Source organism: Nycticebus coucang, chromosome 14 (assembly GCF_027406575.1).
Source record: "Nycticebus coucang isolate mNycCou1 chromosome 14, mNycCou1.pri, whole genome shotgun sequence".
In the NCBI taxonomy this organism is placed as follows: Eukaryota; Metazoa; Chordata; class Mammalia; order Primates; family Lorisidae; genus Nycticebus; species Nycticebus coucang.
Window position 1 is genome coordinate 84,460,610 of NC_069793.1, and position 19,885 is coordinate 84,480,494.

At 36.0% G+C, this 19,885-nt stretch overlaps 1 protein-coding gene across 1 annotated transcript in view; it reads left to right on the forward strand.

Moving 5' to 3' along the window:
- TYR (tyrosinase) overlaps window positions 1-19,885 on the forward strand; it is a 78,355-nt gene that overhangs the window by 3,862 nt on the left and 54,608 nt on the right. Inside the window, exon 2 of the mRNA XM_053561784.1 lies at window positions 4,815-5,031. Coding sequence (XP_053417759.1) covers window positions 4,815-5,031 — 217 coding nt within the window. The remainder of the gene's footprint in view (window positions 1-4,814; window positions 5,032-19,885) is intronic.

A 19,885-nucleotide genomic window follows, 5' to 3' on the forward strand; every position in this document is an offset into this window, starting at 1 on the left:
GCAACCTCAAACTCCTGGGCTCAAGTGATCCTCATGCCTCAGTTTCCCAAGTAGCTGAGACTACAGGTGCTGCCACAATGACTAGCTAATTTTTCTCTATTTAGCAGAGACAGTGTCTCACTCTTGCTCAGGCTGGCCTCCTAGAGTGTGAGCCAATAAGCCCGGCCTACCTGGGGAGCTTTTTAGAAATGTTTTTTTTTTTTTTTGTTTGTTTGTTTGTTTTTTTAATTGTTGCACAAGCTCCACCACTTAACATTGTTCTTTTTTATTTTTTTAATTTATTTTTATTTTATTTATTTTGATTTATTCACATCTCCCCCACCAACTTCTCTCCAGAAACTCACATTTAGGTGGTTTCCTTTAAAACCTCCTAATGTGATTCTAATATGCAGCCAGCACTGACAATCACTGATTTAATGATTATGGAGATTGTTTTGGTATCTCTTTACTTTCACGTTATAAAAACACAAATTCTGTAATAAACATACCATTCATTTGAATGCTTTAGGCTGAATTGAACACTCAAATTAAGAACTAGACTCTTTTGGGTAAGGGAAAATTTTTGTAGCTTCCAGATTAAGTAAATTCATTAATGCCTTTCAAATCAGCCAGGCTGATAGCTCCTTTCATACAAAGCCTTTATGTTTTTTTATTGGTTTCAGATAGCTTTTCAACTGACACCAAAAATAGGGATTTTAGAGATTTGATAGCATTTATTAACTGAGTAGAGAGACCATCAGGTGTATCTAGGACAGCGCCTGCATTGTATAAAGATTGAGAAGGGTAAAAATGGTAGGATGATTTGTCCAAAATCACACATCTGAGGACAAAAACAGAGTGGCTATGACTTCAAGCTATTTAAGTCAACAGAGATGGTTCCCTATCTATGAGTCCATTTAGGCTCAGAAAGAGTGGAACAACCCACTAATTTACAGATATATGTAATTTGAAAGGTAGTCATTTTGAATCCCTTAAAATTAATTTGTGCCAGATAACATAGGAAGACACAATGAGGTGGTCTTTTTCATTTATGTCATAATGAAACTACTCTGTTAGGCTTCTTTATACACCTCCTATACTCATGTGGAATTTGACTCTCTCCTTTTGTGCCATAATTACATTTTTTATAGATTTATATCATAGAACATATTAATTTTCAGTTCATATGATGGTTTTCAAACTTGTCTATGTCTACCAGATTATTAGCCACTCCTAGGTAGAGACCATTTCCAAATATTACTATATCCCCAAAGCCCAGACCATAATATATACATTAAATGGGCTCTATAAATACATGCTAAATTGAATAAAATTTGACATCAGAGAAATGTTAGCTCCAGTGCTAACATAGAGTAAAACTTAAACTCCACACGTGTAGATTTCAAGGACCTTCAACCATATATTTTTATGCCTGGATCTCCAATGCCAAGGACACATGATGTCAACAGTCGCCACTTACTCAAATTTAGAGATAAGACATTTTGTGTAGTCTCCTGGGGTGGCCTCTATACAGAGGGTGACAGGAAAAAAAAAAAGGTATATTCATTTTAAGAAAGGGAAGAATTGTGTTAAAATTGTATTATTCAAGTCACGTTTGACTTTGCCAATTACAAAAGATACAAAATATAATGTGCAAGAAAACACACATTATTGATATATGTTAAGTATGACAATATAATACAATTTTTTCCTTTCTTAAAATGTGTATACATTTTCTGCACCTTCTGGGTATGTGTGTTTGTACATTGAAGAAAGAAAAAGGAAAGCACAATAAAGAAGGTGAAGCAAGGTGGCAACGTAGCTGCTACATAAACAAGATTAGCAATACTCGCCAAAGCTTCTGTCATGTAAGATAATATATGAAATCAGATCATTAATGTTAATTTTCTAGAAAGCTTACATTTGCACTTCATGTCTTTTTGTTTGTTTAGCACCAAAAGCTATTGAAGTAGAGGGCATGTCAGTCATCAATTAAAATAGTCCATTATTTTTGGAGGCGGATGTTGCTTAATAACATTTAAGTACAAAATACCTATGCTCAACAGAATTAGGTCCATGTTATACAGCCAACAGATAAGCTAGCCATAAAAAGGAAAGGGATATTAAGGATAGCTGTCATGAGGAATCAAAAGAAAGAGCAGAAAACATTTCTTAGCTGGCAGACAAGAGCAAATCGTGGCCGGGAAATTCACTCATCAGGTGCAAAGCACATCACATGGGAGCAAACAGTGGGAAGGAAAAAAAGTCCCATTTCAGCAGAGAGTCATGGGTTTTAGGTAACCATGACAACAGCTCATTGAAATAACAGCTTCTCTTTTTTCTTTATGAAAAAGATTCTGTGGAATGTCATATGGTTTACAATTTTTTTCCCAGATAAACCTCCAATGCCATAACAGAATCTTTGCTCCTGAAAGCTTTTAGTAACTGGCAGTTTATAGCTATTTCTTTAAATTTAAGAGAAAATTTTATTGGTTCATTTGTTTTTTCTTTCTATCTCCCTTTTTATCCTTTGACTTGGGGCACTGGACTTTTTTCCCCCAGCATGTTATAAATCACTTGTGTTGAAATAAAACAACAACCAAGTTGTCATCAGAAGACCAGGGCTCAAATTCTACCTCTACCTCATGGACAAGTTATTTAGAATCTTTGACCTTTGGTTTTTCTCAAGAGAATAAAATGAGGTACAATTATCATATAAAGTCTCTTTTTTGTGTGTTATTAAGAGGACTACATGGAATTGAAAAAAGGGTATAATCTTTTTGAGTCACATTAACATGAATTTGAGTGAACTTTTTAAACTTAGCCACAAGACCCTGAAAAAGTTGCTTAAGCATTCTGAGACTTTCCTCTAAAATTAGAATAGTATATGTTAAAACACTACTGTGAAGGAATTCAGAGAAATTTATTCCAGCAAAATGATTTGTTTAGTATCTGACATATTGTTGGAGTTTCATGTGTGGAAATAATTGTTATATTTTTAAATTTTATATCAAATTTAGCAATTATAATAATGAATGTTTGAACAGTATAAGACCCAGAGTTAAAAATGATTTGGTGGATAGCCGGGCATTGTGGCGGGCATCTGTAGTCCCAGCTACTTGGGAGGCTGAGGCAAGAGAATCGCTTAAGCCCAGGAGTGGAGGTTGCTGTGAGCTGTGTGAGGCCACGGCACTCTACCAAGGGCCATAAAGTGAGACTCTGTCTCTACAAAAAAAAAAAAAAAAATGATTTGGTGGCTAATGGTCTTGTATTCAATAATAATTACAGTAGTTGTCATTTTTAAACACCACACCTGACACTATACTAAGTGCTTTACATATATTAGATTATTTGTTCCTTGATAAATTGTTATAATCTCAATTTACTGATGAAAAGCTTGATACTCAGAGAATGTACATTACTTGCTTAAAATCATGCAGCTAGTAGCTAATATTGAAAACCATATTTCTGGGCAATGCCTGTGGCTCAGTGAGTAGGGCCCTGGCCCCATATACTGAGGGTGGCGGATTTGAACCCGGCCCTGGCCAAACTGCAACACAAAAAAAATAGTCGGGTATTGTGGCGGGTGCCTGTAGTCCCAGCTACTTGGAAAGCTGTGGCAAGAGAATCACCTAAGACTAAAAGCTGGAGATTGCTGTAAGCTGTGATGCCACAGCACTCTATCGAGGGTCACAGAGTGAAACTCTGTTTCTAAAATAATAATAATAATAATAAATAAATACCATATTTTTCTGACTACAGCCTTCATGATTATAGCCACAATGCTAACAACTTCTTGTACTCTGCCTTTTTTTCTGTATCAGATATAAAGACAATGGTTTGTAGTTAAGTTTTTCAAATCATTTCTGGAACCAGGGTAGATTTCTTCCTTGTTATTAATAACTCCAGTCATCTGAACATTTAGTTACATGACAGTTGGCATTTCAGCAAAAATAGTTTCATGCAAACCTTTCCAATTTAACTGAGTCTGCTTTAGGAGTCTTTTAGACAGGAGGATCTTTTGAAAGTACCCTGAGAAAATGTATTATTCAAAGAGAAATAAAAATTATTTAATCTTTGTACCTGCTGTGGTGTCTAGCTAATCAAAATAATAAAGGCATACAACATATGAAATTCAGCCCAAAAGTTAGGTTAGTTTGATTCAGCTATTCCTAAGCCATTGAAAGGCAATAATAAATGTAGTAGCTTTGGAACCAGGGGGACTGAGTTTTAGCACTCTGATTCTGACTCCAAACATCAGATGACCTTGACAAATGCCACTCAACAGTTCTAGGTATCAATTATATATGAAAAAAAAGGACTGAAGGATGTCTCGAAATATAAGGAAAAGTTTTGTGAGCCAAGAACTATTTGTTGAAGAATTTCTTTTCATACATCATATAGTACAGTTAAAGAAATTGAGACTTACCAAGTCTCAATAAAATACTATCACAATGCTAGTAAGTAAATGAGACAGAACTGAAGCCTACATCTACTTGAAATGATAGCCAAATTTTTTCCACCATAAAATGGTTCAATTATTAAATTATATTTCAGTGACCAAAAATTAATAGCCTCTCTCAGAGTTTCTCTTCTAACACAGTAACAGCTATCTGTCTATGCGTGTAAGTACACCATGTTGTTTGCGCAATGACACAATTTTCTAACAAGGCATTTTTCAGAACATATCCCTGTCATTAAGCAATGCCTGTATAAACAGTATTAATGTAATAATTAGAAATCTAAAGATGTTCATCAGGAATTACCAGCTTTCCATCTTCTCTTAACTCAGAGGCGGTGACAATTTCTTTAACATGAAAATGTGTTTTGTACAGATTATCTGCAGCCGATTGGAGGAATATAACAGCCGTCAGGCTTTGTGCGATGGAACTCCTGAGGGACCGTTACTGCGCAATCCTGGAAACCATGACAAAGCCAGAACCCCAAGGCTCCCTTCTTCAGCTGATGTGGAATTTTGCCTGAGTCTTACCCAGTATGAATCTGGTTCCATGGATAAAGCTGCCAATTTGAGCTTTCGAAACACATTGGAAGGTAATCTCTTTTCATATATATATATATACACATATATATATATGCATACACATATATACACACACACACACATATTTTAATTTAGAAGTCTCTTACTGAAAATCCTGGGCCCCGAGGTGTTCCGAGGTGTTTGATAATCCAGAATTTTCTGAGCTAAGTAAGGGTATGTGTCGCATGAGTCTGTATTGAGGATAACGCTAGCAGACTCTGAGCAGCGCACTATAATCCACAATACTTCAGAGAACTGTATGAATAAACTGAGACTTGGGAATAAACTGAGACAATAGACAGTCTGATGGTAAATAAAGTCAGTTTTTTCCCCTAAAAGGGTATTTGTACAAAACAAAATAATTCTACATTCAGAGCTTTTTGTATTGTGGATGTAGGACTATGTACCTATAGCATGGAGGACTATGGGCCTATAGCATTTTCCTAAATTTTAGTGGATGAGACAAGCCCATTGTTTTAACTATCAGAACAGAACTTGTATGTCAGATCAAGATTCCATCCTCTTAGCCCTCAAGATTTCTGTGGTTCAGAGATTTCATCTCAGAGTCTGTTGTAACTCTTGGTTATTTCTCCTACAAATTTCTCAATCTTGCTTGTATTTTTCATTCTTCCCCATTCAGAGGTGACTAGGTCATGAAACCCATCCCATTCACCTCAGTTTACCCTGGAGAAATAAACTCAAAACAAAAACAACACAAAAACAAAAGCACCCAAGTCACAAATTTAGCAGGAGGTTTGGGAAGACCTCAGGAGCTAAGTAGTAAGGCAGACAACTTAAAATTTAACGCTACACATCCTACGGCCTAATATTCCTTTGGTGGCCTCCCATACAGATAAACTTCCTTTTTTTTTTTCATCTTTTTTACCTAAATTTTTGTTGTTGTTGTTTTATGCCCTAATTTCTGTTGCTCTATGATACGGAGTAGTTTTACTGTCTCATTCCTGTTTTATTCTAACCCATAATCTCAATGTCTTACACCCCAATGCAAATCTAAGCAAAGAGAATTGCTTAAATTAAGCAAATTTAAGCAAACAGCTATTTGCCAGCTGTTTAAGTAGAAATTATGTTTATTCTTTCACAAAAATATTAATGATTAATTTCTATGTGCAAGGCATTGGGCCACACAGTTTGTATAACGTTATCTCAATTAATTCCCTGAGGAATTGTGCATTGGGTCTCATGCCATCAGAGTTTAAATCCACATAGTATCACTACCTAGGTGACATTTGCTAAGTTCAACCTGTTTTTGCTTCATTTACAAAGCAAAGATAATCACAGCTGCTCCCTCATGTTGCTCTGAAGATCATATGAGTCAATATTTGTTAATTAGAAAAGTCATTTTAGAGCAAGGGTAAAATTTCATCAGTAAGGTTACTACTTCATGCTAATTTTATAACTCTGTAATTTCTAGCTCTACACCAAAACAAAATTCTTTTTTTTTTTTTTGAGACAGAATCTTACTTTGTCACCCTCAGTAGAGTGATGTGGCATCACAGCTCACAGCAACCTCAAACTCTTGGGCTCAAGTGATTCTCTTGCCTCAGCCTCCCGAGTAGCTGGGACTACAGGTGCCCACCACAATGCCCAGCTATTTTTGGAGATGAGGTCTCACTCTGGCTCAGCCAAAACAAAATTATAAACAATAAAGTAGACTAGTACTTGAGACCTCAACTTGTCAAAAAATTATTTTGGCAAAATATTGGTCCTCAATCTAACTTACTCCAAAGGGGAATGCACAGAAAAATGCTAATACTTTCCACTTCGAATGACTTTTAAAAACAACCTTTGAGAAGAAATTATAATCTTCTCCAAGCCCTTGAAATCTAGTAAGGGAATAAAATATGACAGAAACAAAAATTGGCCATAAGGAGGTAGACATCTGAGCCTTATATGGTGTATTGTTGACATTACCAAAAATTCCAGCCTTCTTTAAATTTTATGTCAGAAATCATAGATCCAGGCAACTGTATGCCATCTGAAATCCTGTGCTAGGAAGCTTGTGAGGTTTTTAGAGTGGAGACCACTACTGCAGGGCCTTCTCTATTTGGAAAGAGTACATTATGAAAAAGGTGGGCCTCAGTCTTTTCTCTCTAGGGACATGGCAAGACTTAAGGGAATTAAGGGGTCTGCCATAACTGGACCAGGAAATCAATCATCTGTGTTAGATTTTAGTTAAAACTAATAGTTTTACACCAACTGAGAAAATGTGACAAATTGATTAAGAGAAGAGATGTGTAGTTTAGCAGACAATTGGACCAAATCCTGACTTTGTCTTTGACTTGGTGAATGATCCCAGATAAACCACTTAGATTTTTTGAGCCTTAGTGTCATCACCAGAAAGTTGGTTAACTATCTTCTTTATAGAGTTACTATGAGGATTAAGTGCCATAGAACATCAAGAAACGCATGGGAGTAGAAGGTGCAGTGATCACAGTCATCTTTATTGTAGGAGGGTAATTAAGTAGTGTGGAAGAGAAAAACCACAAACACTGAGGTTACCAAGTGGAAATGTAGTCTAATACTTAAAATAATAAGCAGTTTACAATAATAACAGATGGAAAAGATGATGTTGAAGTCTTCGGTTGAGTTTATAGAGATGACTAATTATGACTGATTCATCATTGTCTTCGTGCAAAGAGTAAAAAGATTTAGAACCGTAGTTCTCAAATTTTACCATGTGTTAGAATCACCTGGAACACTTGTTAACCACACATGGTGAGTTCTTACTCTGCTTTCTGATTCCACGGTTCTCTATTAGAGCTGGAGTATTTGCATGTTTAACAAGTTTACAGGTGCTGCTGCTGTCTGTGGGACTACACTTTTGGAAACCACAAAATGTATACAGCTTTTGTGCTCTTAGCTATCCTATGATAAATACATGATATGAAACACTTACCAGCTGTGTTGCTTTGTTCCCCATAGCAAAAGAGTTTTATCCTGAGTAAAATTAAAAGTATTTCCTAAAAAAATATAAATGCTAATTAGTTAAATTTATGACTATAGAGCTAACACTTTGAGAAAAGTGGAAGTTGTTTGAAAGTTCATGCTTCCAGTGTACCTAGGGACTTGTTTAGATTCAAAATTCATTTTGAGCTGTAATTTTATGTTTCTACTACAAGTAGTGGAAATTATAAGCCATTTTAAAGCACTCAGCCATCAAATGCAACCTTTTAAAACCATTGTGTAACCTTTTGAAGCTGTGCACTTTACAATTCCTCAATTAAGTTGCATATAAAGAAAACAAATTAGGAGGAATGTAAGCCAGGGAATCTAAAGTCACCTTTTTTCAATCTTCAGTTGCAGTTTTGTATATTTTTCTATTTTCTCTTTGTTTTCTTTTCTCCAATTCTATCTCTGAAATGCTATGAAATGTTAAAAGAATTCACATAAAATTATATTCAGTCCAATAAATTGTGTTCTATTCTTCTGAATGTTTAACTACGCATCTTTCACATTTCAAAATCTAGTAAGTATGATAAAGTACATCATCAATAATTCATCTTTCTACAAAGAAGGATATTGATAAATGTGTAAATGCCTAGCCAGTGCCTGCCACATACTAGTTGTTCACTTGGTTCAAACATTTTCAAGGAAACATGAAGATATCAATAAGAAAATTTTTTAAAACAGAAGTTTATGGTGGAGGAGTCTAAAGGCAGAAACTGGGGCCATTCAACTGTGGTGTGTATAGAAGGAAAAATTTCATGTAATGGAAATAATTATTCAGAGGTAAAGTTTTTGAAGCACGAGTTCAGGTTTAGAGGATGGAGAACAATTTAGCCTAATTCGCCAAATTTAAAATATGGTTGAACATTAGAAGCACCTAGGGTGTTTTTAAAGCTCCAAGTTCCTTAGTCCCATTACAAATAAATTAAATTTGAATCTCTAGATGTGAGAGTAAGCCTTAGTATTAAAAACAAACAAGTAAACAATCTTGAGAGTAATATTGGAAATGAAAAGAAATAAAAAGGGATTGTTTTTATTAAATCATCACTGTATACTTTAATGCATTTATGGGGTAATATGAAAAAGTTAAATTATATAAACTTACAATAATATAAAAACATAGCCATATTAAAAATAAATTAATAAATATTTTTAAAAGAAAGAAAAAGAGAGATGGATTGACTAGTTGAAACTTCCCATTGTTGTCTTGGACCTGCGGCTGTGTTTATTTATTTCCCACAGGAGCGTAGCACATACAAGGTGAAGGCATAACACTAAGTAATTTAGAAAACTGTCACTGCCCTCCATGAAGAACTGTGAGGCTTTTGGCATTTGTGACTGCTAACAAGGTCCCTGCTGGCTTATTAAACTTTCTATTCATGGGGAATCCCTAGACAAGATTGACACAATAACGCATTCTGCATCTTGCCATAATTCAATGGATAAAAATGTCAAATTCATAAATTTATTGCTGGAGTATAATAAAGAGAATTTTTCAAGGTGTTGTGAAGTCAGTATAAACAACAATCATCTGTGAGGTGCAGAAAAGAGCACAAACTTTGGAATCAACTAGTCCTATGTTCAATTCATTGGTTCCCCAACTACTAGCATACATTTAGCTGTGTTATTTAAACTGCAGTTTTTACATTTGTAGTATTGGAATAATAATAACATTCATATAACAAGTAATCCTGAGTTTCAAAGAAGATCACGAAAGAAAGGCATGCTATTACCATCATTTGGTATCTAGAATATCATTTTTGACTTGTTCTTCCAAAAGAGAATATCTCAGCAAGAGATATTGATGTTGGTATAGTCATCTCTATTTTTTTCAAGTTGACTTTCCCAACCAACAAAAAAACAATGAACTATGTGAAAAGGTAAAATAATTTACTCATGTTTTTTATATCATTTGCATCTCCTAACATTTTCACTGTTTTGTCACTGGATTACCACAAGAATAGACCCCTCTGAAGTTCTTGTATGGGTTTTATGTAGAGAAATGTATATTTCTATGTTCTCAATTTCTACAGAATATATAAGCAAACATTTATGAAGTATTTTATATTTTTCTTTTAAATGTAAATATGTGCAAACCTTCAATTTTGACTGAGAAAAATTACAGCAAAAAATGTTGTCTCTGCTTCCGAGATATTTCTAATCTATCTTAAGAGACAAGATACACAGAGTTCATTTAACATTTTTTACAGAGTAAGACTGTCTATATTAACAATTTGGTACATATCACAAAGAAGGTGGGTTCAACCAGGACCTTTCAGTGATTTCTAAAACATATCACAATGTATTCTGACAAACCTCATGTCCCATCCGTCCTTAATAATATTGGAGGCTTTTCCAGAGGCAACATCCACCTAGTTAGCACAAACAGTGAATAAGGAAGCATATCCTTGTTGAAAAATGTTTTATAATAGCAGCCCATTCTAGTGCCTCGGATGCCCAGGAGCAAGTGATGTTGGTTGAAGGCAAACAGCAGGCAGATTTATATAGAGTCAATGTAGTTCAGGAAAGAGAGAGAGAGAGAGAGAGAAAAAAAAAAAAAAAAACTCCTGGTGCTAGGATAGGGCCCTGGTGGTGTGGAGTGGTGGCAAAAGAGTCTTATGTAGTGGGAGTGCCCCATATTCTTGAGTGGCAAGTGCCCATGCTGAGCATGCACTTATCACTCACCACGAAATTATAGAAATGATAGCTCCTACTCAGGAAGTATCCATTTTGCAACAGATCTATACTAGGTGCATTCACACCTGCTACCCAAATTAATCCTTGCCACAACCCAATAGGTGGTATTAATTACTGTGCTTGTTTACCAATGAAGCTCAAAATAGATAAATAACTTGGCAAAGGATCTACCTCTTTAAATCCTATTTAGTAATGTATGATTTAAACCCAAGTTTACTCAGGTCTAAAAATATTTTCTTTACAGCAGTATCTTCCAACTGTGATGGACACACACCTGCTGGTTCACGAAGACCCTCTGAGGGGTATAGGGCACAGAGAGATTTAAGGAAATTGATTTTCAGGTCATCCTCCCAAGCATACTTTTCTAAAATAAATCTGATAGAGCAGTCTCTCGAAGATTCTTCTTCATTAACTCCTCTTTCACAATCAGCCTTCTATGAAAGTTTAGAAGAAAGACCAACTATCCCACCAATCCTGAATCCTTTCTCAAAATAGTATGTTCCCTAAAGGAGTTCAAATTTCCAGGGTGCCAAATAAGTGGAGAATTCAAAATATTGGTGCCAGTGTTGCTAAAGTGGTTAATTTTAAATACTAGGTAACAAGCTTTGTACGTGTTGTGTGGTTTAAAAATAAATTCATAATTTATAAAATTGCTTTTAACAAAGAATTCTTGGTTGAGTTGTCAGTGGTGGATCAGATTATAAAACTCATTTTTATGCATAATCATGTTATTTTTGGCATATATAACTCAAAGGAAGTTCAATTATTTAAATGAAATTTTTATTAAAAAGTATTTTCACCCTCATCTGGTTATGTAGGCATATGAGAACAAAGTCTTTCAGAAGTCATATTTACTTTTTAAAATCTAGAATGGAATTTATATTGAACTCCATACTTTTCTAATAAATAGCATTATTCATACATGGATATCTAAAGTAATTTTTAATAATTTTTCATCAGTTTTAAGATTTTACATTATAATAAAATTTTGCTTTTTACAATTAATAATCATTGTAAAATATTAGATATTTTCATATCATTTTGATTAGTTGTATAATACTAAAATTTTTAATGATAACTCAGAAAATTAGATATATGGTTACATACAATTCTTACAGTAATTTTAATTTGCAATTATGTGATAGAAAAGCATAATAGTCTAATTATTTTTCAATTGACAAATATAAAATATATATTTATTGCATACAGCATGATGTTTTGATACATGTATACATTCTGGAATGACTAAATCAAGCTAATTAACATGTTTTTTACCTAACATACTTATCGTTTTTGTGGTGAGAACATCTAAAATCTACTCTTAGCAATTTTCAAGTATTCAATATAATTAACTATAATCATGTTGTACCATATATTTCCTGGACTTATCCTCCTAATTGAAACTTTGTATCCTTTGACCAACATTTCCCTAGTTTCTACTGATATTTTAAATATATTTCAACCATAACATATATATATAACCCTTATAATTCTATGGAAAAATAGAATACAAACAAATGCTCAAGTGTAAAGAGAAAACTCCAGAACTTTTCAGACTATAAAAGAAGAATTTGTTTAGGCATTTTTGATATTGAGTGTCAAATCATTAAGGTGGAAATATTTCTGAAAAATGATAATATATTTTTATTTTTAAAGTTACACTTCTTTGCAATATCCTTAAATCATATCCTCTGACACCATTTAGAAGATGTGTGATGTTGCCAACACAAAGAAAAGATAAATGTTTGAGGTGATGAATATTTTAATTACCCTAACTCAATCTTTATACATTATCTACAAATATCACATGTACCACAGAAATATGCGTAACTGCTGTGTAACAATAAAGAACGTTTTAAATGTAAAAAGTTAATAGAAAAAAACAATTTGCAGGGGCAGAGCAAGATGGTGAATAAGGAAGATCGTCAGGTTGAACTCTCCTAGAGCAGCTGAGAAACCAGAGTTACTCAGGCACAGATGGAGAAGAGATTTTGCCTGGGGCAGTGGCGCAGGGTGCACTGCGAAGTGGCCTGGTGCTGGTTACTGTTTGAGAACTGGGGCAGCAGGGTGGACGTCTGATATGCTAGGCAAGTCTTGCCCGGGACAGCAGGTGGGAGGTACAGGACACAAGGAAGCCTTTGTGCAGCTTTTGGATTTCAGGGAAAGTGCATTGAGTGGATTGCCTAGAAGAGTGGGCAACCTGAACAGTATAAAGCAACCAGATTTGAGGGCTTATTGGAGCGGATGGGCCACTGGTTTGGCAGTGGAAGAGACAACTATTCTGGAAAGGTCCTGGCATCCAGGAGTCAGCCATTATGGCAAGGTAGTGAGAAGGCTGTGAGGCTGGGCCCCCTACAGGAACATAGCCGTTTTAGTTCTGCCTGCTAGGATGGGTCTTCTGGTCATGACAGGCTCAGACTCCTGAGCCCCACAAGAACTCTTGTCTGGGGGCATAGTGAGACCTGCCTCTGAAGGATCCAGGAGCGATCTGAGTGCCCAATCCGGAGGAACCTTAATGCTGAGGAAATAATCAGGCAGTCACTGTGGACAATTAAGTTGGGATCTGATTTATGCCTGGATTCTGGAGAGAGATTATCTGCTGCGTTGTCTATTCCCTAAAATTACAGTGCCACCTGATGTTCCCGCAAAGTATTGCAACACAAACATATTCCTACTAAAGTCAGACTCTGCTGATATGTGTCTGTATCTGTATCTATGCTTTTATGTGTATATATATATATATATATATATATGCTTGTGTGTATATATATATATATAATTTATTTTTTTCTTTATTCTTCTGTTTTTAGTATTTCTTCCTTTTCTAAAATAGTTCCTTCATCTATTTGTTACTGAGGGTGTTTTTTTTCTTTTTTGGTTTTTTTTTTTTTTTTGGTTATTTAGAGCTATTTGATATTTTGTATTGATATGTTTTGTTTCTTATTAATCTGTATGGTTGGTTCTTTTCTTAACTTTTACTTTTACTTTCATCAAGAGCAAGGAGTTTTTTTGGTTACAGTATTTTAGCCTCATCTCTCTCTCTCCGTATTTCACTCCAGTACATTCTCTCTTTGGACAGAGACTCTCCTACCTTTCTCATCTCTCCCATAATAATTGGTTCTGCAACAGCTAAATTATTCCCTCCCTTTTTCTTGTCTTTCTCATTTCTTTCTTTACTCCACTTTCCTCTCTCTCCTCTATTTGATACAATGGCATTTTTAATTTCCTTTATCTATTCTTATCTTAATATTGTTTCTTTTTATTTAATTTTAATTTTATTTATTTACTTATTTTGCTGAGAGCTGGGGGACACAGCAATGGTCTGGCTCAAGGGAGCTAAGAGACTTTTCTATCTCTGGCCTTAAGAAAATAGTATTGGCAAGATCATGCTGCAGAATATTTCTATTTTATTTTCATTCTTACTTAATTTTTCCTCAGTGTTTTTTTTTGTTTTTACTCTTTTCCTTCCCTTCTTAGTTTTGGCAGGGGAAGAATCTGGCTCTGCTTAGGCTGGTAAGGACCACCTGGTTTTGAGAAAAGTTGTCATTCAGTCCCTTCAATACTTTTAGCACTGTCCTGATCAATACCATTTCTTCTTTCTCTGCATCTCTTTCTGATCTCCTCCTCTTCTGTTCTTCAACTTTTTTTTTCCTTTTTTCTTTTGTTATTCCTCCTTCCCTTTTTTCTTTTTCTTTTCTTTTTTCATTCTTTCTTACACTTTTTTTCTTTTCCTCCTGTTTCTTCCTGCCTGCTCCTTGTCTTTCTCCTTATTTTGGCCTCACACCAAGAGGTCTCTTCATCACATGAACCTGAGACAAGGTAATTTGAAGCAAAGGAGGAACTAGAAGGAAAAAGGTAAAGAGATAAATAAAAATAAAGCACACATGAGGAGGAATCAAAAGACAAATTCAGGTGCCACAAAAAAACAATAATAAAAAAATAATACAGCAACTACTCCAAGGGACCACAAGGCAGCTTTTACAGAAGACTCATCCTATAAAGAATTAATAGATGTGACAAATTCCCAAGAGCTGAGTCACCATGGAGAGGACCCTGCATGTGTACCCTTGTGGTCTCCTTGAGCAGACCTGTTCTTCTAGACCTCACCCTTCTTGGGTATCCTCTCATTCCCCCCTTTTGAGACTCCAATATATTTTAATTTGGGGCCTCAATATCAGCTTGTTTCTGCAGGTGCCAATATTAATTACTTTTCAGCACTGAGGTTTTAGCGACTGTAACTCTTCTTGAGTTCTCTTCTCAAGCCTTAATAGTACCATGGTGGTGGGCTAATATACATACGAGTTTTTACTTTTCCCTGTGACATTTCCCCCCTTTTCCCAAAGTTCAAAGTCCAATTAAGACAAGTCCCTCGAGGGGTTTCCTCAGGCTTCAGCCGTGCTTTGACCAGCCAGCTCCCAGTATGTGGCTGGAGCAGGGCATGCTGATTGTCTTAAAAGTTACCTTTACTTTCCAAGGGGCAGTGAAGCCCTATTCCGCCAGCTGTGATGGCTCCATGTGAGGATTCTTTCCACATTCACTGCTGTGCATGTGGTCAGAATGATGGTGTAAAGTCCTTTCTACCTTGGTTTCAGGGGGATCAGGTTCTGATTCCAGACCTAGACTTGGTCCCCTTTGATCTTCCAGAGAGAAAAGATGTACAGACACCAAAGACTAAACAGGACAAGGTTAATTACCCCAGTGGAGATTTTCCTTGCTATTTTTTCTGGGGTTTTTGTACTACTCAGTTCAGTGTTTCCCAGTTCTTTTAGGAGTTCCTTAACTTACCGTTATTTGATCTTTGACAAGCCAATTAAAAACATTCAGTGGGGAAAAGATTCCCTATTTAACAAAGGTGCTGGGTGAACTGGCTGGCAACCTGTAGAAGACTGAAACTGGACCCACACCTTTCAGCATTAACTAAGATAGACTCTCACTGGATTAAAGATTTAAACTTCAAACATGAAAATATAAAAATACTAGAATAGAGTGCAGGGAAAACTCTTGAAGAAATTGGTCTGGGCCAGTATTTCATGAGGAGGACCCCCCTGGGTAATTGAAGCAGCTTCAAAAATACACTACTGTAACCTGATCAAAATAAAAAGCTTCTGCACAGCCAAGAACACAGTAAGTAAAGCAAGCAGACAGCCCTCAGAATGGGAGAAGATATTTGCAGGCTATGTCTCTGATGAAGGTTTAATAACTAGAATCCAAAGAGAACTCAAACGTATAAGCAAGAAAAGAACAAGTGATCCCATCGCAGGCTGGGCAAGGGACTTGAAGAGAAACTTCTCTGAAGAAGATAGGCACACGGCCTACAGACATATGAAAAAGTGCTCAACATCTTTAATCATCAGAGAAATGCAAATCAAAACTACCTTGAAATACCATCTAACTCCAGTAAGATTAGCCCAAATCACAAAGTCTCAATACCAGAGATGTTGGCATGGATGTGGAGAAAAGGGCACACTTCTACACTGCTGGTGGGAATGCAAATTACTACATTCCTTTTGGAAAGATGTTTGGAGAACACTTAGAGATCTAAAAATAGATCTGCCATTCAATCCTATAATTCCTTTACTAGGTATATACTCAGAAGAACAAAAATCACATTATAACAAAGATATTTGTACCAGAATATTTATTGCAGCCCAATTCATAATTGCTAAGTCATTGAAAAAGCCCAAGTGCCCATCAATCCACAAATGGATTAATAAATTGTGATATATGTACACCATGGAATATTATGCAGCCTTAAAGAAAGATGGAGACTTTACCTCTTTCATGTTTACATGGATGGAGCTGGAACATATTCTTCTTACTAAAGTATCTCAAGAATAGAAGAAAAAGTATCCAATGTACTCAGCCCTACTATGAAACTAATTTATGGCTTTCACATGAAAGCTATAACCCAGTTATAACCTAAGAATATGAGGAAGGGGGCGAGGGAGTGGAAGGAGGGGGGAAGATGGGCGTAGGGAGGGTAATTGCTGGGATTACACCTGTGGTGCATCTTACAAGGGTACATGTGAAACTTAGTAAATGTACAATATAAATGTCTTAACACAATAACTAAGAAAATGCCAGGAAGGCTATGTTAACCAGTGTGATGAAAATGTGTCAAATTGTTTATAAAACCAGTGTATGGTGCCCCATGATCACATTAATGTACACAGCTATGATTTAATAATAAAAAAAAAGAAAGAAGAAAGCATTCAATAAAATTTAACATCCTTTTCTAATTAGAACTCTGAAGAATATAGGCATAAGTGGCACATTTCTTAAACTGACCAAAGCCATCTATGACAAACCCACACCTAATATTATACTGAAGGGAGTAAAACTGAAAGCTTTTCCACTCAGAACTGGAACAAGACAAGGTTGTCCTCCATTATCACTACTATTTAACATAGTACTAGAAGTTCTAGCCAATACAATCAGGCAAGAGGAGGAAATTAAAGGCATCCAAATGGGGGCAGAGGAAGTGAAATTCTCCCTCATTGCTGAAGATATGATCTTATACTTAGAGAACCTCAAAGACTCAACCACAATACTCCTGGAGTCATAAAAAAAAAAATCAGTAATGTCTCAGGATATAAAATCAATGTCCACAAATCAGTAGCCTTAGTATATGCTAATAGCAGCCAAGATGAGAAGCTAATCAAGGACACAATTGTCTTCTTAGTAGCTTCACAGAAAATGAAATACCTAGGAATATGCCTAACAAAAGAGGTGAAGGAACTCTATAAAGAAAATTACATAGACGATATTAACAAATAGAAGAACATGTCATGCTTATAGCTGGGAATAATCAACATTGTTAAAATGTCTACACTTCCCAAAGCAATCTACAGATTCAATGCAATCCTCATTAAAATATCAACATCAGCCGGGTGCGGTGGCTCACGCCTGTAATCCCAGCACTGTGGGAGGCTGAGGAGGGAGAATCGCTTGAGCTCAGGAGTTCGAGACTCGCCTGAGCGACAGTGAGACCCCGACTCATGAAAAAAAATGGAAAAACCCAGCCGGGTGCCACGGTGAGCACCTGTAATCCCAGTGGCTTCTGGAGGCTGAGGCAGCGGGGTGCCCGCAGCCCAAGTCTGAGGTTGTGGTGAGCTACCACACCCACTGCACTCTGCTCAGGAGCATAGGGTGGGACCCTGTCTCAACAACAACAACAAAAAAAATAAAGAAATAAAATATCAACATCATACTTTCAAGATTTGGAAAATATAATTCTGCATTTTGTATGAAACCAGAAAGAAACCAGTCCAGCTAGGGCAATTCTTAGCAATATAAACAAGACTGGGGGTGGCGCCTCTGGCTCAAAGGAGTAGGGCATGGGCCGCATATACTGGAGATGATGGGTTCAAACCCAGCCCCAGCCAAAAACTACAAAAAAAGAAAAAAAAAAGTCCAAGGCAATTAGCCTACCAGACTTCAGGTTGTGGATCACTACAATGCCATAGTGATCAAAACAGCATGGTATTGGCACAAAAATAGAGACATAGACATCTGGAATCAAATAGAACACCATGAGATGAAACTAAAATCTTACAGCCACCTGATTTTTGACAAACAAAACAAGAACATTCACTGGTGGATAGAATCCCTATTCAATAAAGGGTGCTGAGAGAACTGGATAACAATGTGTAAAAGACTGAAACTAGACCCCCCCTTCCTCCATCCACTGAAATTGATTCAAAATGGATAAAAGATCTATATCTAAGGCATGAATCAATAAAAAGTCCTTGAAGAAATTGTGGGGAAGACACTTGAACATATCAGCCTGGGTAAAGATTTATGAAAAAGACTACTGTGGCAATTGCAACAGCAACAAAAATAAATAAATGGGCCCTAATTAAACTGAAAACATTCTTTACATCTACAAAGACAATAAGAAAAGCACACAGACAACCATCATAATGGAAAAAGGTATTTGCATATTATGAATCGGACAAAGGCTCAATAACTGGAATCTATAGAGAATTTAAATTAAGCAACAAAAAAGGCAACAATCCTTTATGTCATTGGGCAAGTGAGATGAATAGAACCTTCTCTAAAGAAGACAGATGAACGGTTAACAAGAATATGAAAAAATGCTCATTGTCCTAATTATCAGAGAAATGCAAATCAAAACCATCCTGAGATAGCACCTAACCCTTGTGAGAATGGTCCATATCACAAAGACTCAAAGCTTCAGTTTCTGACATGGTTGCGGAGAGAAGGTAACACTATTACACTGCTCGTGGAATTGCCAACCAATACAACCTTTTTGGAAGGAAATATGGAGAACCCTGAAAGAACTCCCATTTGATCCTACAATCCCATTACTGAGCATCTACCCAGAAGAAAAAACAATCATTTTACCATAAGAACATTTGCACTGGACTGTTTATTGCAGCTCAATTTACAATTGCCAAACTGTGGAAACAACCTAAAAGCCCACCAATCCAGGAATGGATTAACAAGCTATGGTGTATGTATACCATGGAATACTATACAGCTACTGAAAAAGATGGTGTATTAATTTGGATGTAGTTGAAATACATTCTTCCTAGTAAAGCAACACAATAATGGATAAGCAAAAATCCATTGTACTCAATTCTGATACGAGGACAATTGATGCTAGTCCATGGTGGGGGGATGGAGAAGAAGGGAGGGGAGAGAGGAAAGGAGGACGTGTGTGGCCACAGTGTGTGACACACCTCTTTGGAGTAGGACACTATTATTAGAGGGACTTCACCCAGCAAACGCAAGCAGTATGACCAGTATGACCATTGTACCCTCAATGATTCTCCAGCAATTAAAAAAAAGAAAAAAATTTGGAACCCAATTAAAACTATGTGATAGCAAAAAAAAAAAAAAAAAACAAAAAACTATGTGATAGCATGCATAAAATGTAGTTTTAAATTTTTTACTTGATGGTACTCAGAGATAAAATCCTGAAGAACACTGCCCCCAGTTTCTTATGATTTATTGCTACATGGGAAAGGTAATGAGCTGTTGTATTTAAGAGCATATGCTCTATAATAAAATCGGCTCTGTTCTAATCTTAATCACCTTCCCTTTTCTTCTTTAACCTTATACAAATTATTTTACTCTGTAAACTCTCTTTCCCATGCCTATAATAATATAGATATTAACATATGTACCTAAATGTTACATGAAATTAATCATGCCAACCTCTTAGAAAAATGTCCA